At 42.1% G+C, this 27,367-nt stretch overlaps 1 protein-coding gene across 1 annotated transcript in view; it reads left to right on the top strand.

Moving 5' to 3' along the window:
* Positions 1-27,367, top strand: part of PLXNA4 (plexin A4) — a 1,035,275-nt gene that overhangs the window by 828,699 nt on the left and 179,209 nt on the right. Inside the window, exons 15-18 of the mRNA XM_073652480.1 lie at positions 15,773-15,909; positions 17,018-17,185; positions 20,368-20,461; positions 24,192-24,431. Of these exons, the coding sequence (XP_073508581.1) occupies positions 15,773-15,909; positions 17,018-17,185; positions 20,368-20,461; positions 24,192-24,431 (639 nt within the window). The remainder of the gene's footprint in view (positions 1-15,772; positions 15,910-17,017; positions 17,186-20,367; positions 20,462-24,191; positions 24,432-27,367) is intronic.

Genomic DNA, 27,367 nt, shown 5'->3' with positions numbered 1-27,367 from the left:
AAGGGATCCTGCACACCTCCTTACTATGCTGGCATTAGGGCTCAATGTCATCAGGCGGTTTTTACATTGAAATGTCTGGGAAATGTGAGTCACACAGCTGAGGAGTTGTGGTCAGCTCTGGAGAACCAATTTCATGAATGGTTGTCTCCACTGGACCTGAAACCAGGGAAGGCCGTGTGCGACAATGCTGCAAACCTGGGTGCGGCCCTTCGCCGGGGCAATGTCACACACGTGCCTTGTATGGCTCACGTGTTGAACCTGGTTGTCCAGCAATTTTTAGCCCACTATCCCAGACTAGATGGCCTTCTGCAGAGGGCACGGTCGCTGTGTGCTCACTTCCACCGTTCGCATCCTGCAGCTCAGCGACTTACATCTCTACAGAAGTCGTTGGGCCTGCCACTTCACCGGCTAAAATGCGATGTGCCTACCCGGTGGAATTCAACTCTGCACATGTTGCAGCGACTGTGGCAGCACCGACAAGCCCTGGTGCAATACGTTCTGACGTATAGCCTGGGCCAACGAGATTCAGAGGTGGGGCAAATCACGCTGGAGGAGTGGTCTCAGATCAGGGACCTATGCACCCTTCTGCACAGTTTTGAAATGGCGACGAAGATGTTTAGTGCTGACGATGCCATTATCAGCATGACTATTCCGGTGATTTACATGCTGGAGCACATGTTAAACAGAATTCGGAGTCAGGTGGTGGCACAAGAGGAGGTGGAGGAAGTAGAGGAGGAGGAGTTGTATGCGGAAGGGCTAACATCTGCAAGGTCCAGACGGTCGGCAGCACCAAGGCGGCAGGCATGTGAGGGTGGGGGAGATGGTTTTACCAGGGCGCATGGTAGCAGCCAAACTAGTGAGGAAGATGCAGGAGCCTAGGAAGAAGTGGAGGACGAACTGATGGAAGACTCATCAGATGAGGGAGACCTTGATCACATTTCTGTTGTGCGAGGTTGGGGGGAGAGGACAGAGGAAGGAAGCATGATTGTTACCTCGCCACCAACACAACAGGGACTTGGTGCTCCTGGATGCGCAACACACATGAGTGCCTTCTTGCTGCACTACCTGCAACATGACCCTCGAATTGTGAGAATTAGAAATAATCCTGACTACTGGGTTGCCACACTGTTAGATCCCCGGTACAAAAGTAAATTTGCAGAAATTATTCCTGCCATAGAAAGGGATGCACGCATGCAGGAGTATCAGCAGAGACTGTTGCAGAATCTTACATGTGCTTTTCCACAAAATACCAGTGGTGCACGTAGTGAATCTCACAGTTCCAACTTGCCAACCGTGGGACCGTCAAGTGTTCAGCACTCAAACCGTAACAGAACCACAGTATCTGCTGGTAACATCAATTTTGCGGAATCATTTCACCACTTTTTTAGCCCATCCTTTGCAAGGCCACAGGAGACAAGAAGTCTGACACATAGTCAACGCCTAGAGACGATGGTACAGGAGTATCTCCAAGTAAACATTGAAGCCACGACTGTGTCACTGGACCCTTGCTCTTTTTGGGCTTCCAATCTGGATAAATGGCCGGAGCTAGCCACTTACGCCTTGGAGATCTTGTCATGCTCCGCAGCCAGCGTTCTGTCTGAACGTGTGTTCAGCGCTGCTGGTGGTGTGCTGACAGATAAGCGCACGCGGCTCTCCACTGATAATGTAGACAGACTCACGTTCATAAAGATGAACAAATCATGGATCCGAAACGACTTTTCTACCCCTGTGTCATCCTGGGGAGAGTAAAAGCTTGATGATTGGTTAAAATCACCCTACCAACCGTTTTAAGCTTTCAAATTACTAATCATGTTTATCTGTATCTTGACTGGAAAATAATTTGGGCTTTGTAGCAGTGTGCAGCACTGATCCTATTAGGCCATCTATACTAAAGCTTCACCAGATTTAAAATTTAAAATAATTTTTAGCTGCATCTAGCCTGGAAAATAATTTTGGGGCTCCGAGATGCGCAAGACACATAAGTGCCTTCTTGCTGCACTACCTGCAGCATGACCCTCATATTGTCAGAATTCGAAGTAATCATGACTACTGGGTTGCCACACTCTTAGATCCCCCAAACTTTTCGATCAACCTTTTCATTTTAATAAAGACCAAAAAAATGGTCATTTTTGAAATTATAAGCATTAGCAGGTTGTTAGAAACTGAAATCAAACAGTTTTCAACTCAAAACTTTATTCTAGGTGATGTTACATTTTCACATAGGACCCCTTGTTCGAAAGGAGCTTCTGAACTCTCTCGTCCATTGAATTTGTCAGGTTTTGGATGGTTTCTGCTTCAATTGTTTTGCATGAGGACAGAATACCCTCCCAGAGCTGTTGCTTAGATGTGAACTGCCTCCCGCCATCATAGACACTCCTTTTAATGATGCTCCAAAGGTTCTGAATGGGGTAGAGGTCAGGGGAGCATGGGGGTCACATCATAAGTTTGTCCCCTTTTATGCCCATATCAGCCAGAGATGCAGATGTTTTATGTGCAGCATGAGATGGTGCATTATCATGCAGAAAAATGATCTTGCTGTGAAATACACGGTTCTTCTTCTTGAACCATGGCAGGAAGTGCTGTTTGAGAAAATCCACATACATTATGGAGTTCATCTTTAGCGCCTTCAGGGATCCTAAAGGGGCCGACAATCTCTCTCCCCATGATTCCAGCCCAAAACATTACTCCACCTCCTCCTTGTTGGCGCTGTAGCCGTGTTTGCGTGGGGTGTCCATCAACCAGCCATCCTCCACTCCATCCATCTGGACCATCGAGCGCTGCACGGCACTCATCCGTGAACAAAACTGTTTTGAAATCAGTCTTCATGTAATGTTTGGCCCACTGGAGCCGTTTCTGCTTGTGTGAAGTGGATAGAGGAGGTCGACAGGATGGCGTATGCACAGCTGCAAACCTCTGAAGGACCCTGCATCTTGTTGTTCGGGGGACGTTGGAGGCACAAGCAGCTTCAAAAACTTGTCTGCTGCTATGACAAGGCTTTTTGGCCGCTGCTCTTTCAACCTGACGTAATTGCCTGTAGGAAAGAGTCCTCAATTTGCCCTTATCAGCACGCACACGTGTGTACTGTGAATCAGCTACATACTTCTTGATTGCCAAGACACTTCATCCTGATCATCGCACAATGTTGATTGTAGTCATGCCTTGACCTAAACACTCCACAATTTGTTGCTTCTCAGCAGCCGACACATCCTTTTTCTTTCCCATTTTGGCAGAAAATGTAGGCTGCTTAATAATGTGAGAGAGCCTTCTTAAGTAGTCTTGCCTTTCATTGGACACACCTGCCAAACTAATTAGCACAGGTGTCTGCAATTGCTTACAGTGATATAAAGAGCCCTGACACACATCACCATCAATGAGTTTAACTGACAAACAAACAAATTCTTCCCTTATCACTCCTAAACACTTTTTGCATAATAATTTGGAACGCAGTGTACATGTGCTTTTCCACAAAACACCAGCGGTTCACGTAGTGAATCTTACAGTTCTAACTTGCCAACCGTGGTCTGTATGGAGTTGTTCAATAAAGGGCCCAAAATTAAGATAACATAAATGGGAGAGGTCTCTATGAATAGAAATTCCTAAGTATTTGATACCCTGTGAGGGACAGGCAAAGGGAAAGTTGGACTGGATGGAATCCTATATGGATTTGGGGAGGGAGACATCGAGGGCCTCAGACTTCGCTGCATTGATTTTAAAATTTGACCATGTAACAAAGTGATCTATTTCAGCCATAACAGCAGGGATGGATATATGTGATTGAGTGATATATACTAGGACATCATCAGCAAATAGAGAGCACTTGTACTCGGTGCCTCCCACCTCAATCCACCTAATATTGGGGTTATGGCGAATTGATGAGAGCAGGTGCTCCGTCACTAGGATGTATAAGAGAGGGGACAGAGAACATCCCTGCCTTGTCCCATTGGTGATTGTGAAAGGTGATGAAAATGTTCTGACGCGCCCCCTGGGCCTTGGGACACCCGGAGCCGGACCCTTTTTGGTGGATGCTGGTGGTTGTAGTCTCCGTGGCGGCAACCCGGTTCCGTGGCTCAGGGCGGTCAAACCAGTGGCGGAACTATTTATGTGGTTTTGATGTTTAAATGTCCGACTACGCCACCCGTGGATTGCGGTCAGAGTGAACCGCCGCTCCAGGGCAGACCGCTGAGGCTGGTGTTGTGGGTGCAGAAGAGCGTAGCATAACTCCCCACGGGAGGAGTATAGCCTCAGGGCAGTGTATGCGGAGGATGGGGGTGATGGTGCAGGGCAGCAGCAGTAACGACACGGAGTCAGTGATGCAGTCCAGGGCCTTTACTCACAGTTCTTATTATCCAGACCACGTCTGCAGGTAACGGCTGCCCACGTCGTACTGTGCTCACCAGGTGAGGGGCTCAGACAACTCCCAGATAACTTTGGAGCACTTCACAGGACCCCCTTTGTGTGTCCTTTGTCTGGCCTTTCTTACCAACACTTCTGTCCGGCTGCCTCGGGCCTCCTCTTGGTAAACTTGGCGCCAGTTTCCCTGACCCTATGTGGTGCCTTCCTAGCGGGTGTAGCGAGGGGCTGCGCCACATAAAATGTCAGAGCCTCCGGTTTCTAGCTGAGGGTCGTTTCCTGCCTCCACTAGTTCGGGGACCGGTCTCCCCCTTTGGCCTGACCCCTCCACGCAGGTGGATTCGGGCGTGCGGTGGCGACTCGCCCATCCGCACCCCTGGGATCCCTTCATTCCTCGTTCCTGGAGCCTTCTCCGCTCCTCTTCCTTCCTTCTCCCTCTTCCAGGCCTGGGCCTCTGTTACTAGGCCCGCCTCCGGAGCAGAGCTCATGCAGAGCCCCTGCTCCCTGCCACTTCTGCTCAGACTTCTCTGCACTGAACTAAGATGGTGCCCACCTTTTATACTCCCTTCTCAATGCACCCAGGAACTGCTTCCTCCCTGCTCCTGCACTACAGGGTTCCCCTTCCTCAGTGTTCCCTCCCCCCACTCCAGCCAGGGACAGGGACTGTCGTGCCCATCTCAGGGGCATATTGGTCGCCCTGCCCCACGGCAATGTGGTGTAATGCATGCAGGTGTCGGGTCCTGATCCACACTCCATCCTTACCTGAGAGTGAGATATCACACCTCTGGGTGAGGTGCAATACGTCTGTAGCAACCGAGCCCTCAGGGTGCTACAGTTCCATTTATCTTCAGCCTAGGTGACGTATTGCGATACAGGGCCGTGATTTTGGCTATAAAAGGGTCCCCTAGACCCCTACCCCAAGCTTTTTAAGAGAATCATATATGGCGTGCCAGGAGACTCTATGGAATGCTTTCTCAGCATCCAACGAGAGTATCTAATTACAAATTTTTAACTGCATCTAGCCCAGGAAATACTTTGTGCCTAGTAGCAGTGTCTGCTAGTCAGCGGATTATCCCGGCTGTTAAGCAAGCTACACCACCTGTAGTTTAGACACTTAATTTTTTCAAAGGAAATGATTCGGGACCATGGGATACTTAGTGAAGAGCATCAGGAGGCACCCCAAGGCATAGGGGCTGGGACTGGCATTAGGATGCCTTGCGGTGGACAGCCGAGCTCGATCCTTATAAAAGCTTTTTAACTGCAGCAGCTTTAGTGGACGCTACTGGAGCTGGAATTACGCGGCTGCTGGCATGAGACTTGCCCTCCAATAGATCCTTGTAAATGGATTTAAAGTGTATTCATTCAAATTAGAGAGACAATTTAAATTAAAAAGCTTAGAGCTGCCTCCACCACAGGGGGGCTCGCTCGACCCACCAGCGGACAGGCACCAGTATTGGGAGAGGGGGGCTGGCCGTCAGGGTTCACCGCGGCTCTGGCACAAACCCGGCGACACGGAGGTGGCACGGGCAGGAGCGGACTGGCCGTGTCGGCTTCTCACTTTTTGGATTTTAGAAGGGCATGACATGCCTATATCTGTGTCTCCCCCTCCTTTTACTCCTCCACCTCTTTTATTTTCGCATGACTATATGTACTTGTCACTTTTCCATGTGTTAGTTATGTCTTCTGAGCAGTTTGTCAGCTTTTGGACACCTTTGAAGGTGTTTTCTATGTGTTTCTATGTGTTTTTGTTTGCCTGCCATTGGTTTTAACGGTGTTCGAAGGTGTTCGACGAACAGTTCGACGAACAGTTCGGCGAACACACGGGTGTTCGACGAACCGAACCGAACTCGAACACTACGGGGGTGGCTCAACACTACTGATAACTAGAAGTTTGGTTTTGCAGTTCCATGGTTCAAATCTCAGTATTATACATCTTTTGGCATTTTTTACATAAAAAAAACAGTAATAATGTCTCCCTGACTGTTCAGACACAAATATATCTGTTTAAAATATTCTGGTGTAGGCCAGATAACTAGAAGTTTGGTTTTGCAGTTCCACTGTTCAAATCTCTGTATTATTCAGCTTTTGGCCTTTTTTACATAAAAAAGCAGTAATAGTGTCTACCTGACTGTTCAGACACAAATATATCTGTTTAAAATATTCTGGTGCAGGCCAAATAACTAGAAGTTTGGTTTTGCAGTTCCACGGTTCAAATCTCAGTATTATGCAGCTTTTGGCCTTTTTTACATAAAAAAAACAGTAATAGTGTCTCTCTGACTGTTCAGACACAAATATATCTGTTTAAAATATTCTAGATAACTAGAAGTTTGGTTTTCCAGTTCCACGGTTCAAATCTCTGTATTATCCAGCTTTTGGCCTTTTTTACATAAAAAAAACAGTAATAGTATCTCCCTGACTGTTCAGACACAAATATATCTGTTTAAAATATTCTGGTGTAGGCCAGATAACCAGAAGTTTGGTTTTGCAGTTCCACGGTTCAAATCTCAGTATTATCCATCTTTTGACCTTTTTTACATAAAAAAACAGTAATAGTGTCTCCCTGACTGTTCAGACACAAATATATCTGATTAAAAGATTCTGCTGTAGGCCAGAGAAATAGAACTGTGGTTTTCCTCTTCCACGGTTCTAGTCACCCTTTTATTACCCCTTTTCCATTGATAGTGCGAGTGTAAGCTATTTTACTTCATTTACAATGGGCAAGGCGCGTGGCAAGGGACGTGGAACTGGACATTCTGGTGATGGTGCGTGTAGAGGACGGAGCCGTGGCCAAGGTGAAAATGTGCCACAACCAACAGGCACATCTTCTCGCTCTCACTTCTTGACCGAATTACTAGCGAAGCTCACTACAACACCAGTATTGCGAACTGATCAGTGTGAACAGGTTATTAATTGGATAGCAGACAATACTTCCAGTTACCTGGGCACCACCACCTCCGGTCTGTCTTCCACATGGTCAAGTTTTAGTAGCCATGAGTATCGACCACATACTCCTCCTCACCCTGATGCTCCTTCCTCCCACCATACCGAGTGTCGTCCGACAGCAACTGATCCCACAGTTGGACACTCTGAAGAGCTGTTCACTGGTCCATTTCCATATTTGTGCCCCTCGCCTGCTCCGCTTGAAGTGGTGGAAGAGGAGATCCCATGTAGTGATGCCCAAATATTTGGACAGCCACGGCCACAGAAAGTTGACGCTGGCAATTTGTCACAAGAGGTGGACGATGACGAGACACAATTGCCACGAAGTGAGGAGGATGATCGTGGTGTGCAAGTGGAAGAGGAGGAGGTGGTGGATGATCTAGTAACTGACCCAACGTGGCAGGAGGATACGCAGAGCGAGGCCAGCAGCACACAGGGGGAGGGAGGCAGAGTACCCCAACAGGCAGGAAGAAGCAGTGTGGTGGCCGCAGACTGAAGGCGGGCAACCGTTCCCCGTAACACCAACACGAGGGACGTTGCCAGTACAACCGGTAGGTCTTCCAGAGTCTGGAATTTTTTTAAAGACTCTGCTGATAACCCCAAAAAGGCCATTTGTACCACCTGCCATGCCAGCATCAGCAGGGGTGACAAAACTACCAGCCTGACCACCACCAACATGATCAGGCACATGTCAGCAAAGCACCCGACTTTGTGGGGCGAACCCCAGGGTCCACGACCAGTGTCAGCGGGTGTCACCACTGCTTCTTCCACTGTTGTGCGTGTAAGAGAACCCCGTGTTGTGCGTGCAAGGCAATCCCCTGTCCATACTGCATGCAAAGATGCCCCCTCCTCTCAGTCTTCACTTGTTATGGCAGTTTCTCAAGAAACAGCATCAACGTCCACGTCCCACCGCAGCGTTCAATTGTCCATATCACAGAGCTTTGAACGAAAGCGCAAATTCGCGGCCAATGCCCCACAGGCCACAGTCCAAAATTCGCACATTTCACGACTGCTTGCGTTGGAAATGCTGCCTTTTAGGCTGGTGGAGACGGAATCCTTCCGCAACCTTATGGCGGTGGCCGTCCCTCGGTACTCTGTCCCCAGCCGACACTATTTTGCCCGGTGTGCCATTCCCGCACTACACAAGCACGTGTCCCAAAACATCTGCCGTGCCCTCAACAACGCAGTTACTGGGAGAGTCCACCTGACAATGAACACGTGGACAAGTGCTTGTGGCCAGGGACGGTACATCTCCCTGATGGCACACTGGGTAAACATAGTGGAAGCCGGGACCCAGTCTTACTTTGGGACGGAACACATCCCCCTCACATCGAGGATTGCGGGCCCTATGTCAGTGAGAGTTGCCCCCACAGTGTACAGCTCCTGCGCATCATCCTCCTCCTCCTCCTCATGTTCAGCCTCCATCTCAGATATCACCACATCAGTTACAAGCTGGAAGCACTGCAGTACTGCCTCAGCCAAGCGGCAACAGGCTGTGCTGAAACTCATAAGCTTAGGTGATAAACCTCACACTGCTTGTGAATTGTGGTCAGCTGTGAAAGAGCAGGCAGATCTGTGGCTTAGACCGCTGGACCTACATCCAGGCATGGTCGTGTGTGACAATAGCCGTAACCTGGTGGCGGCTCTGAGGCGAGGCGAGATCACACACGTACCATGCCTGGCTCATGTGCTTAACCTCGTGGTTCAGCTGTTTCTTAAATCGTACCCCGAGTTGCCAGATCTGCTCTTCAAAGTACGCCGCCTGTCAGCTCATTTTCAGATGTCGGCTACAGCTTCTGCCGCCCTTGCTGTGTTGCAGCAGCTTTTGTAGCTTCCGTCACACCGACTGGTGTGTGATGTCCCCACACGTTGGAACTCTACCCTCCACATGTTGCAAAGAATTTGTGAGCAGAAGAGAGCAGTTGTGGAGTACAAGCTGCAACAAGGCCGTCAATATTCAGGTCAGACTCCACACATAAGACCTCAGGAGTGGACCTGGATGTCTGACATATGTACCATCCTGACAATCTTTGAGGAGTCCACCAAGATGGTGAGTGGCGATGACGCCATCATTGGTGTCAGCATCCCACTTGTCTGTCTTTTGCAACACTTTTGCAGAGAATTAAAGAGGAGCCATTGCAGCCAGAGTATGATGAGATGGATCAAGTAGCCATAATGGGCAATTACACACAGCCCAGCCTCATCTCATCCCAACGTGCATTGGGGGACAATGAGGGAGAGGAGAAGGAGGAGGAGGAGGAGGAAGAACAGGAGCTGGTATCATGCGCTGTAGACGGTAGTACCTGTACAACTGTCATACCGTCAGTTCAGCGTGGGTGGCATGAGGACTGGGGGGAGGAGGAGGAGGAGTGCATGGTCAGTCGTCATCTTGGTGAGGACACGGAAGTCTTGCCCGTTACCAGTCTGGCACGCATGGCTGACTTTATGTTACGCTGCCTTAACCATGATCCTCGCGTTGTCAAAATGTTGGGTGACAGTCATTACTGGTTGGTGACACTTTTAGACCCCCACTACAAGGAAAACTTTCACTCTCTTATTCCTGAGGAGGAGAGGTCTACAAAAATGGGGCAGTACCAGAAGGCCCTTGCTGCAGAACTGTTAAAAAAATTCCCATCTGAACACGCTAGCGGCAGAGGTCACAGTTCGTTGACCAACCAAGGTGTACAGTCATGGTCAAAAGTTTTGAAAATGACACCAAAATTATATATTCACATGATCTGCTGGCCTCTGGTTTTTATTAGTGTTTGTCTGATGTTTATATCACATACAGAAATATAATTGCAATCATATTATGAGTACCAATAGGTTATATTGACAGTTAGAATGAGTTAATGCAGCTAGTCAATATTTGCAGTGTTGCCCCTTCTTCTTCAAGACCTCTGTAATTCTCCCTGGCATGCTCTCAATCAACTTTTTGACCAAATCCTGACTGATAGCAGTCCATTCTTGCATAATAAATGCTTGCATTTTGCCAGAATTTGTTGGTTTTTGTTTGTCCACCCGTCTCTTGATGATTGACCACAAGTTCTCAAAGGGATTAAGATCTGGGGAGTTTCCAGGCCATGGACCCAAAATCTCTATGTTTTGTTCCATGAGCCATTTAGTTATCACCTGTGCTTTATGGCAAGGTGCTCCATCATGCTGGAAAAGGCATTGTTGGGCGCCAAACTGCTCTTGGACGGTTGGGAGAAGTTGCTCTTGGAGGACATTCTGGTACCATTCTTTATTCATGGCTGTGTTTTTAGGCAAGACTGTGAGTGAGCCGATTCCCTTGGCTGAGAAGCAACCCCACACATGAATGGTTTCAGGATGCTTTACAGTTGGCATGAGACAAGACTGGTGGTAGCGCTCACCTCTTCTTCTCCGAATAAGCTGTTTTCCAGATGTCCCAAACAATCGAAAAGGGGATTCATCAGAGAAAATGACTTTGCCCCAGTCCTCAGCAGTCCACTCCCTGTACCTTTTGCAGAATATCAGTTGGTCCCTGATGTTTTTTCTGGAGAGAAGTGGCTTCTTTGCTGCCCTCCTTGAAACCAGCCCTTGCTCAAAGAGTCTCCGCCTCACAGTGCGTGCAGAAGCACTCACACCAGCCTGCTGCCATTCCTGAGCAAGCTCGGCACTGCTGGTAGTCTGATCCCGCAGCTGAAACAGTTTTAAGATACGGTCCTGGCGCTTGCTGGTCTTTCTTGGGCGCCCTGGAGCCTTTTTGACAACAATGGAAGCTCTCTCCTTGAAGTTCTTGATGATGCGATAGATTGTTGACTAAGGTGCAATCTTTGTAGCTGCGATACTCTTCCCTGTTAGGCCATTTTTGTGCAGTGCAATGATGGCTGCACGTGTTTCTTTAGAGATAACCATGGTTAACTGAAGAGAAACAATGATACCAAGAACCAGCCTCCTTTTAAAGTGTCCAGTGATGTCATTCTTACTTAATCATGACTGATTGATCGCCAGCCCAGTCCTCATCAACACCCACACCTGTGTTAATGGATCAATCACTAAAACGATGTTAGCTGCTCCTTTTAAGGCAGGACTGCAATGATGTTGAAATGTGTTTTGGGAGTTAAAGTTCATTTTCTGGGCAAATATTGACTTTGAAAGTACAGTAATTGCTGTTAAGCTGATCACTCTTTGACATTCAGGAGTATATGCAAATTGCCATTACAAAAAATGAAGCAGTAAACTTTGGAAAAATTACTATTTGTCTCATTCTCAATACTTTTGGCCATGACTGTACAGGTGAGAGAGACGCAACTCCAATCCAGCCGAGGCAGGGGAACACTGTCAACATTCTGGGACAGTTTTCTGAGACCCGCCCAGCTTACAGGCCCTGAGGCGTGGGGTACTCTCACAAGGAGTGGAAAGTTTCAAAAGCTGGTGAGGGAGTACCTTGCGACCGTACCAGCATCCTCCGTGATTCGTCTGTGCCTGGGGGTCAGAAATGCTTCCTGGGGCGATCCCCATACTGTCCCCATGTCATTTGAGCACTGTCACTATCGTTTTGGGCACTTTTTAGGCTTTCTACAGACTGCCGGGGGTGCCGCCGCAAAAATGCTCGTGTCTCCCATAGACTAACATTGGGCTCGTTGCTCGGGTCGAGCACCCGGGTATCACGGTGAGCTCAGCCCGAGCTTCGAGCACCCGAGCATTTTAGTGCTCGCTCAACACTAATTTTCTCTCATCAGGCATCCTAATGATTTTTGTATGTTCTCCTGTTTAGAGTGATACTGGATATGTGTAAGGTGGACCTGGTTAAGGTGTGCGTTCTTCTCTTGCCATTAAACTTAGTTTATATGCTGTTATTCTCAGCCATCTATGTTTTAACATGATCCTTTAAAGCATTTACATTTGTAATGGAAGACAATGAGTGCTGGCTCTTACATGGATGCTTTATACTGGATATGGTTGCTGTATAATCTGGACCTCTACATATACAATAAAAAATCCTTATTAGAACGCAAACAGTTCTTTCTATCTAATTAGCCAAACCTCTTGGTGCCTGTGTAACAAATTCGAAAATCCATCAGCTCTCAATTCGTGACTTTGTTTGATTTAATTCCCACCTATATAATGGATTTTAATGGCCATTAAATGCCAAAAACTGGTTATAACACTAATATTAGTATTGTGACCAGATATTGACATTTAATGGTCATTAAAACCCATTGGGGAGGTGGGGATTATATCAAAGAAATGTCACGCATTGAGAATCAATGGATTTTTGACTTGGACACACTGGCACCAAGAGGTTTGAATAATCATTCATATCCATTATTTCTATGACTAGAAGACCATTCACAGAACATTAGAATTCCTGAGGAAGGAAAATCTGTTTTCCAGAATGTGTAGGATCGTTTTTGGTTTGTGTCCTTATCCATACTACAACATGACATCAAGCAATGACTTTGGAACACAATGCAAGTTTGCTGAGTGAATGCCACCGTCTGTTCAAGTGTTGAACTGGAGTTAGTGTTAACACAAGCTCATACTGGACATCGTGATATACAAAGAACATAAAGTGTAGGTAATTACACTGAGAGCAGTACGTACATGGATCACCACTGAGTTTATAATTTTGGTTTTTATATTACTAATATCTTAAACATACCTGTAGCTAGTGGTGTCTATTATTATTGGATGTGAAATAAACGTATAATTTGATCCTTATGAGCCAATAGTCTTTATACACATTTTTATTCAGCTGAATTGTTATCCACATTTGATTGATTTATGCAGTCTATTGTGCTACATTTGTGAATATTAGGTAGGAGAGCTAGGTGGATTTTTAAACAATAAGCATATTTTACAATCGTCTACTCTAAAGCATCGACCAGACCCATATTTTCCTGCCTGGAAGTGAGTCCTGATTCATCACTACAAAGAATTAATTTCCACTCCAACATCCAAACCTCTGCAGTGCACTGGTGATCCAACAAAAACTCGACAATACACTTTCTTATATACTCCTCAACATTGAAATTTGAATACCAGGAAGAAAAGTCCTGGAAATATGGAAATTACAGGATCGATAGACATGGCACGCCTTGACATACTATCAGTAAGGTCATTAATAGTTGTCTGAGGAACGTTCTGCCAGCCACAATGAATGCACTTGAATACACAAATCATCAAGATACACTGCCAATGTCTACTTTTGCAATTGCAAATCAATGATGTCCCAGATGTACTTGATGGGAGACAAGGTGAGTGATGCTGCAGGTCATGGTAGCACAATTTAGGCCACACATACTGCTTTCAGCAGAGCTCATAGTAGTGCGAGCAACATGTGGCTTGGCATTTTAATGTTGAAAAATGTCTCACGGAACACTTTCGAGAAATGGCTGTACTTCTGTTTTTGTGACCAAATCAATGTAATTCTAAGTTGTTAGTGTACCAGGAATAAAAAATAGAGTGGTCCTGCTAACGTACATTATGCCACACCAAACTATAATCCAGGGAGCATTGCCCACGTGGTCTCCAGATATCAAGCTTTGGTTATTATTGCATTAAAGACAAAAGCTGGACTTGTCACTGAAGACAAAAGACATTCATACCAGCCTCCATTGCTCCATTCCAGCCTCTGGTCTCCATCTGGAGTCCATATGGGCAACATCACGAGGTTGCTTTCATGAGGGAACATCACACCAGTCTTACTCCCTTAACATAATGTGGTGTAACATAATGTATGGTGGCCAGAAGCCTGTAGTCTTCATTCCAGGTACACTAACAGCTCAGCATTACATTTGTTTCTATTTTTTTCTTAATTTTCATATTATTAACATTTCTATTGATCTTGTGATTTTTATACTTGAACAACTTTTTCAATGTGAAAGAGTTTAGCTGTTTATCAGGAGCAGCAAGTCTTTTTTTTTTGCATTGTTGAGATAGTTTCCTAAGCAGTGCTGTGCATTAGAGGTCTGATTTTGGTCTGTGTAAATGGTGACATGTATACTTTTAAGAGTTGACACTTGAACAGAAATATTCCCTGCGATTCCATATTATCACTCTCGGAGGTATTCTCTTGTTTGCATGGATTAAATAATTATACATGATAGCTCCCTCACTGATCATACCGCAAATAGTCACTTAAATATTCATAACCATATGCTTGAATAATTGATATTTCTTTGTGTCTAACCCTTCTACCTTCCAATTCAATGTTCAACCAATAGCAAGCACTTACCATCTTGCTGTAGAATGCGTAATGTTTGTACCTTGTGGAATAAGTGCTTGTATTGTTCTGCTTTATGGGTAATGTTTAGGTAAAAAACCTTGGGGTAGAAATAGTTTATATCTCTATTTCAGACCTATAATTTTAAGATTCTAATACTGGCAATGAGAAATTAGGATTTGAGCTATACCTTATAAAACAAGCAGCATAAATTTGATGGTGCCATTCTATTACTTTGGAATTGTTTTGATCCATACCAGTAAACTATGTGCATTTACATCTTACCCATATATCAAGTGTATGAATCTAGAAATTCAACAATATGTCCTGTTGTAGATTTACTACTGTTTAGCTAATTCACACATTTTTATGGGAGCATATTTTGACTGTACTCTTCTATTTAGATAATCAACATCTATAAATATCTGACTTCAGTAACTAAACTTTTCTATAGGTTCAATAAAAACTTAATTTCACATGATAGAAATCCAATGGTATAAATAAACGGTAAAGCAAAGTTCCAAACATCCTCAATCATACAGCAAAACGTGAATAAAAGCATAGTCTTCCACTCTAAATAACAGAAAACCATAAAACTACGTATCATGTTGCGTAACCTGACTTTCATATTGTAGAAACAGTCCGGGTGTCCACTAATAAAGTACATACAGGCACTAAAGCTGACACTTGCATTTATAGTTGAGCTGATATTTCCCAGATCAGATCGGTGTAACTCACAAAGTCACGGAGCACCGAGTTCAGCTTTCATATCGTAACTGACTCCATTGTTTTCGAATTTCCCGTCACTTCTGCCTAACTCATCACTTGAATGCAGATGTTCTCCTCTCCTGCGGTCCTTAGGAGTTTTTCCATTAAAATGCTAATCTAAGTGTACACTCTGCATTTTCATTTCTGAAACAGACGTTTTTATGGTTTATTTTTGTATCATTGTGATCTTCAGTATCAGATTGTAATCATATGTTACTGTGTTATAAATACAAAAATGAATCCCTTCTGGCTTATAGTTTTGCTGGTAGTGGCAAGGTTAAATCCACAATAGTGTTGCACAAAGCTGCAAGCGGATTTGAGTTTTAGCAGATATATGTTTGGGTTATTACTAGGACAACTATGGGGCAATGGTTAACCCATTATGTTTAGTAATGTACTGCAGCAACATGATGTTCTGTTCTCTGATACATAACAGGAATTACTTTCAATTATGCATATGCATGAAAAAGACAAAAGCTTTGCGTTCTATCTGCACTTATATGACATCATTTTTGTTTTTAGAATTTGGCATTGTCTAAATTGGAGCCTTTGCAAGGACCAGTCTCAGGAGGGACACAAGTGACAATCACTGGAACCAACTTGAATGCAGGGAGCAGTGTGAAAGTGATGTTTGGGGAGCAACCATGTATTTTTGATCGGTATGCTAACTTTTTATTATACTATTCATTTGTTGAATGAAAAATTAAATTTTTGACTTTAGGTTTTACCATTATTTCTACTGTGTATTGTAGTGTTAAAAGTGATAGTTAAAAATGAAGGCCTTGATTCATCAAAACTGTTGTTGTTCAGGGAGCATTCTTGAGGGAGCATGCTGGAGTCAGAGGCACCTAATTCATTAAGAGGCACACGCAGCTTAATAAATCAGCTGTGTCTGAAGAGTGCCATGCCCCTTTGTGTCCAGTCGGATTTGTGGCGTAATACACACTGCAGCTCATCATGAATTTGACAAGCTTGCGTCAACACGCCTTGTTGCACCTCAGTCCTGCCCCAGATCCGTCCATTTTGGCGGATCTGGCCGAAGCTTGCATGAAACACCAAAAGCTACAACATTTTTCAAAGCACTTTACATATTAATCACTTGGATGAATTGGGACGAAAATGTGCTATCCCTAAATATTCATATGTCTTAAATAAACATATTTTTTCTAATTTTTCCGAGACTATATAGAAATTACAGATAAGGAACTTGGCAGTAAATTTTAATATTTTTCTATCTACTGGCTAACATGGTACAAAGAAATATTTGTCCTGTACTTATCTTTGCAGACATGCCCTACAGAAAATGCTTTATTAGAAGGAAGAAAGTGAACGCTAACCACCATGTGCCTTTTCAATAGCTATCTCAGAGGTTTTAGAGCATAATTAGTCACATTCTCCTCACTACCAGCAAGCATGCTCTAAATTGATCGACTTTCCCTCTGACATATGAAGTCAGAGCTATACACGTACATAAGTTCTTAGATAATTTGACCAAAACTTCTAAGTTTGTAATTTTTTTTATCAAAAAAGTCCAGTTCCATAAAACATATATGAAGTTTAAATGAGAAAATATGGTCAGAATTACAGTATATTTAAAGGGTCTTAACAGTGACAAAATAATATCATTGTAATACAACTCCTAAAATCAATATCATATTGTTGTATGTGAATGTTCATTTCATATTGCAGATATTTGTTGATACTTTTCTTGAATTCATTGTTCTCTGTTTGATAAACTATTTTCTTTTTGCATTTTTGGTCTGCCAGGAGAACACAATCCGAAATCTTCTGTAACACCACAGCTTCGCTTAAAGGTTTGCAGAAAGTAGAAGTGACTGTTCAGATAGACAGAGCTAAGATCCATCAGGAATTGCAGTTTGAGTATGTGGAAGATCCGCGAATTGTGAAGATCGAACCGGAGTGGAGTATTTTCAGGTACAGTAGCAGTTTTGGTAAATTATACAGAGTCCTGGACAAGATAAAAAGCAATTGCAGTGTTTACACATGTAGTAGTGCTAATTGTGTCCAATTATGGAGGTTCTATAGAAAACCATAAATGATATATAGGAGTAAAACAAGCTGATAACAGGTGATATGATGATGAGATGTGATAAATGATTGTATGACATTAACTGTAGTTGCTCCTCTTACACATTAGACTAAACTTTCCTAAACTTCCCGAAATCGACAAAATCGGGCAACAGTCTAATGTGCATGAGGCTTCCCTTCAACAAGCCAAGTTTTCTCCCTCATCATCATTGGTTGGATTACCTTTGGCCAATGTTTTTGTTCCTTTCCATTGCAAGTTGCTGCCAGAAGAGTCTGACAACATCTCTCACATATAGAACAAAGGAGCGCTCAGCCTATACGAATGCTCCTATGTGTCAGGGACCCCAGAGATATAGCTGTTGGCCAACATCTGTCTAATGTGCATGAGGCTTGTTAGCTCTACTACAGCTACAAATACACAACTATACAAATATTTATCATTCTCTCTAGAAATTAGCGAATCCGAATTGTAAAGTTCGGGGATTCGTACGGGACACCTATTGTCCGGTACGGAATTTCGAACACGGACTTCTCCTGGAAGACCATTTTAGAGTTCAGAAGAGAGAGAGAGATCGTTTTACAGCACCACAGTTTGGGTCCCCATTGATATGTATCGGGTTCAGGTTCAAGTTCGGGTAGAGTGCTGGTACCCGAACCAAACTTTGCTCGAACCCGACGAACCTGAACATCTATGGGTCCGTTCATCCCTAATTCTCTCTAAAAAAAGAAATATTATCAACTGAAAACATTCTACGAGCATTATATTGTCATATAGTGTAGCATTTATTGGCTTTTGTCACCTTATTGATAATTACTAAAACATAAGATCTAATCATAGAAGCCTTTGAAGAGGTAAGAAGGGGAAATATGGGAACGGATTATAGAAACTCTATGATGTTTCAAACAGCCTTTTGCTTTGTACCTGTCAATTTTTCCTTAACAAACTCAAACACTCTAAAAGAGGTATTTAGCATTGCATGCCAAACCAAAGATCTAAGCTGAGGAATATGTGACTTGGGTAAAACAACTGACAACTCTACAAATCCTTCCAATTAGTGCATCATACAGCAAGAATATCCAGCAATGTGTTTACATCCTTGTATTTAGAGGCTATAGGACAATTTGCAAGATGGAGAGCCGGCATGCCTTAGTACAATTATATCCAACAAGCAGGACAGAAAACATCGAGCCTGAACATTAGTTCAATAAAGACTAGACAGTATGCTTCAGTGTAGGGAAGAAAACCATTGCTGGCTTATTATTGTACAATAACAACCATGAATTTACATCAGTCTTTAATATGAGCCATGCACGTGTTAAATTCATATTTAGTAAATGAATGCACTGCTCATATGGGATTAAATGCCGCTGATAATGGTCACACCAGAGACAGACCCCAGAGGTAATATATGCTGTAAATCCCGTGAATTGAATTGAATTAATTGACTGAATTTATCCCTAAATCAAATCTCAATTAACCTCCCGTGCAACCCTGCTCCAAGCCTTCCTTCCTGGAATTCATCCATTTGTAAGATCCGGGGAGAAAGGTGGTAGGCATTCTGTATTTAGTTAGGTCAGTAATCCCAATTTTAGCGAGTATTTTATGCCATAAAGACATCTGACCCATGGAATAGGGCTGCTAGTGGTGCAATTATGGCATAAAGTTTGGGCATCCTTGCACAAACCTGCTCATTCTGGTCTTGACTAATGTTGGACTATTGGTTGATTTTATTAACCTGGAACTTTTGGAAGGAATTCTGTTGATTTAAACTCTAGCCAAAATGGAGTGTTCAGTGAATGGAGATGTGTAGGGTTTTTCAATTTGTTTTAAAGGGAATCTGTCAGTAGGTTTTTGCGATGTATTTTGAGGACAGCATGAGATAGGGTCTTAGACACTAATTCTGTGATGTGTCACTTATTTGGTTGTGTGTTGTAGTTTTAATTCTATCAGTGTTTTATCAGCAGGATATTATCACTGCCCAGACTACAGCTCACTTGCCTCCTAGTCCAACCACACCCCCAGCACTGATTAGCAGCTTACTGTCAATATACATTGTACACAAAAAGCTGCCAATCAGTGGTGGGGGCAGAGAAAACTCTTGTTGTATCACAACTGCTGCACCCAGAAAAGTAAGTGATACATCGCTGGAATCAGGGTCTCTTTCCCTACAATATGCTGTCCTCAGATGAGGTAGCAAATACCTGGAGACAGATTCTCTTTAAAGAGATTGTCTAAGGTAAGAAAAATTGTTTCATTTTTTCCCAGTAACAATGCTTCACTTGCCTCAATATTGCAGATTAGTTACATTGAACTAAATGAGGAAAAGCTGCAATACCAGACATTATCAGAGGTGATGCTGTTTCTGAAAAAAAAAATAAGTGAAATGCTACAGTATGTTCACACTAAGATTGTGGCTTTCATTAATAACAGAAGCCACAAAGCGCTGTAGGATCTGTAATATGTGTCATTCTATTACGCTGTATGATGCGCTATACATCTCAAAAAAGCTTGAATCAGCAACATAGACTCCAAACGGAGCCTGAAAAGCAGATGTGAGTGCAGTCTAATCCTAGACATACTCTATAAACACTCAAAATATTCTATATATTTTATTGTGTATTTCTTTTTATAGTGAATCACTACCGTATTTTACAGTAGAAGATGCTGAGAGTCAAAATGCAAATTTCTCTATCCCCGCTTGCTACTCACAGTTTTCGAATATTGAAATGAAAGCTTTCACTGTTCTTTACATGCCATTCCCTGCTGAGAAAATCACAGTCTAATATATGATCCTACTGCTGACCTTCTATTATTAGCCAGAACAGAAGCTGGTGCGCGAATACACCACAGGATTGAACTGATTGGACATCTGTAGCGCTCCATGAATATATGATACACCTCGGCCACTAATCCTCGTATTCTAATTAATCATAATATCACATTTTACGAGGCATTTCATGTTACCATCATGGGTTTTATATCATTGTATGTTGTGTAGCATGCTGTTTTCCATCCCATAAAGCTTTTATAGTAAAATATATATCTCTTATTAAAATGTATTTTCTAGTGGGAACACTCCTATATCAGTTTGGGGCACTAATCTGGACATTATAAGAAATCCTCAAATAAGAGCCAAGTTTAATGGAAAAGAGCATATCAATGTAAGTAATTTATACAATATATGTTGTTTACTATGTATATATACCTTCCATTTTTTTACTATTGTCTTTCAATTTTTGATGTCCTTTACTCCCTTGCAAGTGGCATTTTTTTCCTATACAATATACTTTCTACAAATGCTATCTCCCTAATACAGTTGTAGCATACAGAAAAACTCTCATCGATTGAACCACTCTAATAGGGGAATTTGGCTGTTTAGTATAAGTTTGCACTAAGAAAAAACCTGTCTTTCATGACATAGTGGTCTATGCCTGGTGTATTTTTAGACAGTCAATTCTAAGTTTACCCTACTTATTATTTGGCTTTTTTTGGCCTAAAAATGTGCACCACAATTTTGGTGAAATTTGTGGCACAGGGAGTGACACTCACACATTAGACAAAGCCCATTTCCACTAAGGCTTGGGTCACACAATGATGTATTCTCTCATCCGAGAGAATCGGTTTGATTATGCAAATCACATTCTGATCAAACTCTGATCTGAATTTGATCAGAGTGTGACATGCACCATGTTAATTATGTAATGTAGACACTTTCTATATCGGGAGATAGCCTCACTGAAAAGTGATGTGTCTTAGGGCTCGTGCTGACGACCGTAATAATTGGACCAGTGCTATCCGTCATTTTGATGGATAGCACTCATCCCCATGTTATTCTATGGGGCCATGCACATGTCCAATTTTTACCTTGGACAATGCTGATCTGGGGAAAAAAATTACCACATGCCCGAGATGGATCCGATATTCGGATTGCATTCAGCCATGCAAGTCATTGAGTCCGTGGAAAATATTTGTACTGTACTCAGGGAACATCTAAGTGCAGTGTGATTTCCATGGACTGACAGAATGGAGAAGATGAAAAAAATTTTTTTTCCATCTTCTCCTCATCCAAGAAAATCAAAACACACTATGATCACACTCTGATCAAACTCTGATTAGAGTTTGATCAGAGTGTGATTTGCTTAATCAACCCGATTCTCTCGGATGAGAGAATACATCATTGTGTGACCCAAGCCTTAGTGGAAATGGGCATGGTCTAACATGTGAGTGTGACTCCCTGTGCCAAAAATTGCACCAAAATTGTGGTGCAAATTTTTAGCTCAAAATAAGCCAAATAATAAGTAGGGTAAACTTAGACTTCACAGTTTAAAAATACAACATACATAGACCACTATGATAAATCTGGGGAATTTTAAGACTGTTGAGTTTAAGTTTGTACTGTCTAAAATGTGTCATTATTGATTAATTTACCCTATTTTCTATTTATTTTACTGTGTTTTAAACATGCTGATTTCTTAGACATTCCCTTTAAAAATATTGACTTGCACCATTTACAAGAAGAATACATAGTTAAATAATAGCTAGCAATGAAGCTTCATAAGCTTTCACCATAGCTGCCGTAAAAGCGAATACAGATGTGACATTGCTCATTCTCAATCCCTCACATAGGATTAAAGTCACAGTAATGAAGGCCATTAGGATGCTTTGTATGTCACATCTGGCTTATCACTCTCTTGACATGTGAGCCAAATGACATAATGGTCAGGGTGATTTGTGCTGGATTAATTCCAGCTCTATGATAATGCATCATCTTTCCTCCAAGTGTTGCGTGAATACATATATACAAGTGGTTGAAGATTTAAGGTGAGGATTTCTGAAGAATTTCCTATGAATTCCTATGTAGTGAGTACAATTCAACAGTCTCTCGAATAGTAAACTCTATGTTTTCCAAACTATTGTATGTCTTATACATATTTGTATTCCAGTAATCTTTACATCTTTACATCGGTTCTTAAAAACATTTAAAAAAAGACTGATAAGCTGAATAAAAACATAGAAACTAAATAACCGGTAAATTAAATATGAAATATTTTTGAATTATTGTAAACCACATAGCATTATTTGTAGTCTGCTCTCACATAAAGTCACACAAATATACAAAATGTTTAGGAGCCATTATTGACTGTTATCAGTCAACCATGCAAAATCCAAAAAAATACCGACAGAGCCTAAGGAAGAAATGGCATTGCATTCTCCTAGTGCCGGTGTGATTTTGTTTCATAATTATTTGATATATCTCAGCAGTAATAATAAGTAATTTATTTTTATCAGGCTGGCAGCTGGCACCTCGGGAACACAATGTATAAATGCAGTGATTCTTATAGCAAGAAATATGACCAATTCTATTTTAATCAGACTACTACGGGCCCTATGTGACAAATTAATTCACCATTAAGTATACCAATACCATACTACAGAGCAGTCATTTAATGAACTATCTGCAATCAGGCTAATTACACTACATGGGAAAAGTAATGAAACACCTATACATTTCCTTTACAGGAGCTTTCTTGACCTCTCACTCTAAATTCATAGAAATCAATATGGAGTTTGTCCACCCTTTTAAGCTATAACAATTTCCACTGTTCTGGGAAGACTTTCTACATATTTTTTTTAATGTACTTGTGTAAATGTTTGCCCATTCAGATTCCAGAAGAGCATTTGTGAAGTCAGACACTGATGTTGGATGAGAAGGCTTGACTCACAATCTTACTTCCTGTTCACCTTAAAGGTTTTGATGTGCTTGAGGTCAGACTATATGCGGCCAGTCAAGTTCTTCCACATCAAACCCACTCAACCATGCTCTAATGGACCTGACTTTGCGCCCTTTGGCAAATTATGCTAAAAGAAAAAAGAAGGCCTTCCTCAAAATGTTCCTTCAAAAGTTGTATGCATACAATTGTTCAAAATGTCTTGATATGCTAAAGATTGAGATTTGCATTCACTTGGAAATAAGGGATGAGGTCAACCCCATTAAACCATTTGCATTGTGTTTGGTGATGTAAGGCTTGCATGCAGCTAGTGAGCCATGGAAACCCATGTCATAAAACTCCCTTCACACAGTTTTTGAGCTGCTATTAATGCCAGAGGAGGTTTGAAACTATACATTGATATTAACAATCGAGATGTCATAAGCCTCAGGTTGCAAGCCTCCTGTGATGCCCCCATTCAACAGGAACAGCTACTGTACTTTGTGCACTGGTCATATACTCCAAAGACCAACCTTTTCATTAAGTTTTGACTTTGATTCTAGGCTGGCTATGCAAAGCAAGATTAAAAGGTTAAATCCCATGATTCATCAGTGGTATCTACTAGTAATGCATATCCAACTAGTGAGATAATATTGGTTACACGATGACCCATATTTATCGGTATTGTATTATAAGAAGGAGATCAGTCTAATTCACAGGAATTCCAAAGCATGTTCTGTTATTATTTAGACAACATAAGGTGATCTGTTATGTAATATTGGGTTAAATATATTTATTATGTATCTAAGAAAATATATTCTATACCTATGTAACCTGCCCAGTGACAAAGTCATCCTATTAATGCAGCCATGTCTTTGTATTCAAGCCGTTTTATGTCTGAGTCTTTTCATCAAAGCTCACAATGGCTCTGATTTAAAGAGTAACTTGTTAATCTTCAGTCGCTTTGTGCGCAGAATGAATTGTATTGTATTACTACTATAAAGAAAGATTAACTATACTGAGGTATTGGACTAAACGTACCGGACAGCAAAAACTATAACAATGTGATATCAGTTGAAATTGCTATGGTAAATGCTAATTATTAAGAAATCTGAATGCTTGTGTTATATAGTAATTTGATGGCATAAACCATTATTGACATTTCTTCATTATCACTGCGCAGAACTGTACAGTGCTGAACTCTACAGAAATGACCTGCCAAGCTCCAGCTGTAGCTGTAAATTCTAACAATCAACCCGATGTCACCGAGCGGCCAGAGGAGTTTGGCTTCATCATGGACAATGTTCAAGCATTGCTAGTCCTGAACAAAACCAATTTTACGTATTATCCAGATCCAGTGTTTGAGTCCTTCAATCCTTCTGGGATTTTGGAACTAAAGCCAGGAAGTCCCATAATATTAAAGGTAAAGAATCTATAATGAGAATAAAAAAAGCAGGGTGCTCCATAGTGAAGAAATCCTTAATAAACTGGAGTGGGTGAGGGCTGACAGAAAGGGTATACTCAAGATGGAGGGATGTGCAAATACCAGGCACAACCCTGTTACAAATCCAGAGATAGAAGAAGTCAGCTGAAGCTGCTCCAGGTGATAGTCCAGGCCAGGAGCCACCATCTGTAAAAAAATATATTATTTAAAATAAAAAAAGAGGTGATATAAGTGCTGCTGAGAGCGACAGACAGGCAGGTAAAATCTTCTTAAAAATGTATTAAAAGAATAAGAGCTACACGTTTCAAAATCAGACAGATATCCTCCTCAGATAAATGCCGGGCCTGAGGAAGACATCTGTCCAATGTTGAAACACTTAGCCCTTTTTTAATACGGTGGAAGTCGGTGGCGGCTGTATGAAGCGGCTCACGGGATCATACCCGGCAAGTCATGGCTGTGTTTTGCAGCCAGGACCCACCTCTGACAATCGTAGGTAGCACGAAGCGCTGCCCTCAATTGTTAACCTGTTAACTGCCACTGTCAAACTCTGAGAGCTGCATCAACAATGCACCTGCAGGGGGGCGCATCATTCAATGCACTCATCGACACCCCTGTGATGTGATCGCAGGTTGCCAATGGGTTTCTATGACAGTTGGAGGTCTGTTGAAGACCTCCATACTTGTCATTATGGAGCTCCCTTGAAAACCTGTCTGAGGCCGGGCTTCAAAGAAGACCGTGATTTCTGCTTTACATAGCAATGCTGTAATATTGCTGCATATAGCAGAAGTGATCAGATGTTTGCAAGTTCAAGTCCCCTGAGGGGACTAACAAATACAGTGAAAATTTTTTAAAAAATGGTATCAATAAAAACAACGTCTCGGCCTGCAAAAAATAAGCCCCATCAACCAAAAAAATGAAAATGTTATGGGTCTTATAAAATAGCGACTCGACAAAAAATATTTGTTTCTAAAACTTCTGACTTTTTTTCACCACAAAAATAATAAAAAATGTGACATATTTTATCAGAATGATGAGCAGAATCATACTACGGGGTAATTTTTGCCACAAAATGTAAACCGTAAAATTAGTTCCCAAAAAGCAATGTCAGAATTGTGTGCTTTTCACACTTTCACTGCACTTGGAATTTTTTTCCCATTTTCCAATACACCATGTAGTAAAATGAATGCAGTCATTCAAAAGTACAACTCGTCCTGCAAAAAAACAAGCTCTCATACGTCCATGTGGACAGAAAAATAAAAATGTTTTGGCACTAGGAAGAAGAGGAGGAAAAAAATGAAAATGCAAAAACGGAAATTAGCCACGTCGGGAAGGGTTAATATAAGTATACCATGGATGAAAATGGATGAGAGATGAAGCACAGACAGATTTGTCTTGCAACAACTTTTTGTTGCAAGTGTTACATAGCTACCTACAGTCCTATGGAAATCATATATAACACATCATACCAAAATAAGCCACATAGCCCTGCTATGTCTGCTTAATACCTAATACATTCCATTAGAATTAAGAGCATAATATACAAATTCTATAAGTATCATTAAGGCATATTGTATACTTTTCATTACCATTAACACATATAAATGCGATTAATGCTAATGTCTAGATATTGATCTACTTCAACATTTAGAAATACCTTACCATTATTGGTCTGGGATAATCCCCCTGGCATTAATATTCTTTGTGACCAATGGTACTGTAGCGGCAACTATTTTTTACTGCAGTATTTCTGAACTCCAGTCCTTAAAGGGATTTTCCCACAAACAAAAGTTCATTTTAATCAATAGATCTTGGAATAATAATAACTTCCACAATTGGATGTGTTTAAATAAAATGTTCCTGTGCTGAGATAATCTTATAAATGTGCCCCTGCTGTGTACTGTGTAATGACTGTGTCTGACCGTACAGGAACATGGTCTGATCATACCACAGCTCCTGGACAGTGGAGGAAGGAAAAGAGAGTATACTGACATTACAGTAGGGTGTTGAAGCTGATTTGTTTTGTGAGGTAAAACATTTCCCTGCCTGTTTTTAAACAATGTTTTACTTCAAAGAAAGAATAATTTGTGATCCCATACTATAATATCTGTATATTTCCCCACCCTCCTGCCCAGGAGCTGTGGTATGATCAGACCATGTCCCTTTGCAGTCAGACACAGCCATTACACAGTACATTGCAGGGGCCCATGGGCATGGAGAAGAGTAAATATGCATTCTCTTTAGTAGCGGGCATGGAGAATCGCTAAGCTGTAGTGGGAGCTGCGGCATTGCTGATACTGTGCCCATGCTATTAAAGAAATGAATATTCATTCCTCTCCACTCCCATGGGTGTGGAGAAGGGTGAATATTCATTTACCTTTAGCAGCGGGCACACACGGTAGCTGCAGCAGCGGCTACAGCGTGTGCCCCGCTCCTCCGCCGATGCAACCCCACACCACCGGAATGTATATACAATAAAGTATATACGCGATTATAAGCTGAGGGGGGCTTTTTCAGCCTAAAAAATGGGCTGAAAAAGTCAGCTTATACTCGAGTATACGGTATTTAAGCATTCAATTGTGGAAATTATTATTATTCCAAAATCTGTTGATTAATATGAACTTTTGTTTGTGGGAAAACCCATTTAAATACCGCTATCAAGGGAAGTTTTTAGTAACTTCTCACTCATAGACAAGTGATTTAACTTTTGATGTATAATAGTCAGTTTACCAAAAATACACATGTTCTCTTTTGAGGTTATGTTCAAACGATGACTTGAAGATACTTGACGACTGGAATTAGAAACATTGTAGTGGGGTACTGATTTAAGCATTTAGACAGAACCCATCAATTATCAATTATGAGAAAAGACTTTTCTCAGAGATACATCATTAATAAATTTGATGGTTTCCCTCAGT

Source organism: Phyllobates terribilis, unplaced genomic scaffold (genome assembly GCF_046119375.1).
Source record: "Phyllobates terribilis strain yellow unplaced genomic scaffold, ASM4611937v1 Scaffold_11__3_contigs__length_659146591, whole genome shotgun sequence".
Classification (NCBI taxonomy): domain Eukaryota; kingdom Metazoa; phylum Chordata; class Amphibia; order Anura; family Dendrobatidae; genus Phyllobates; species Phyllobates terribilis.
The sequence above is the reverse complement of the archived record's forward strand: the minus strand, read 5'-3'. Positions and strand labels throughout refer to the sequence as shown.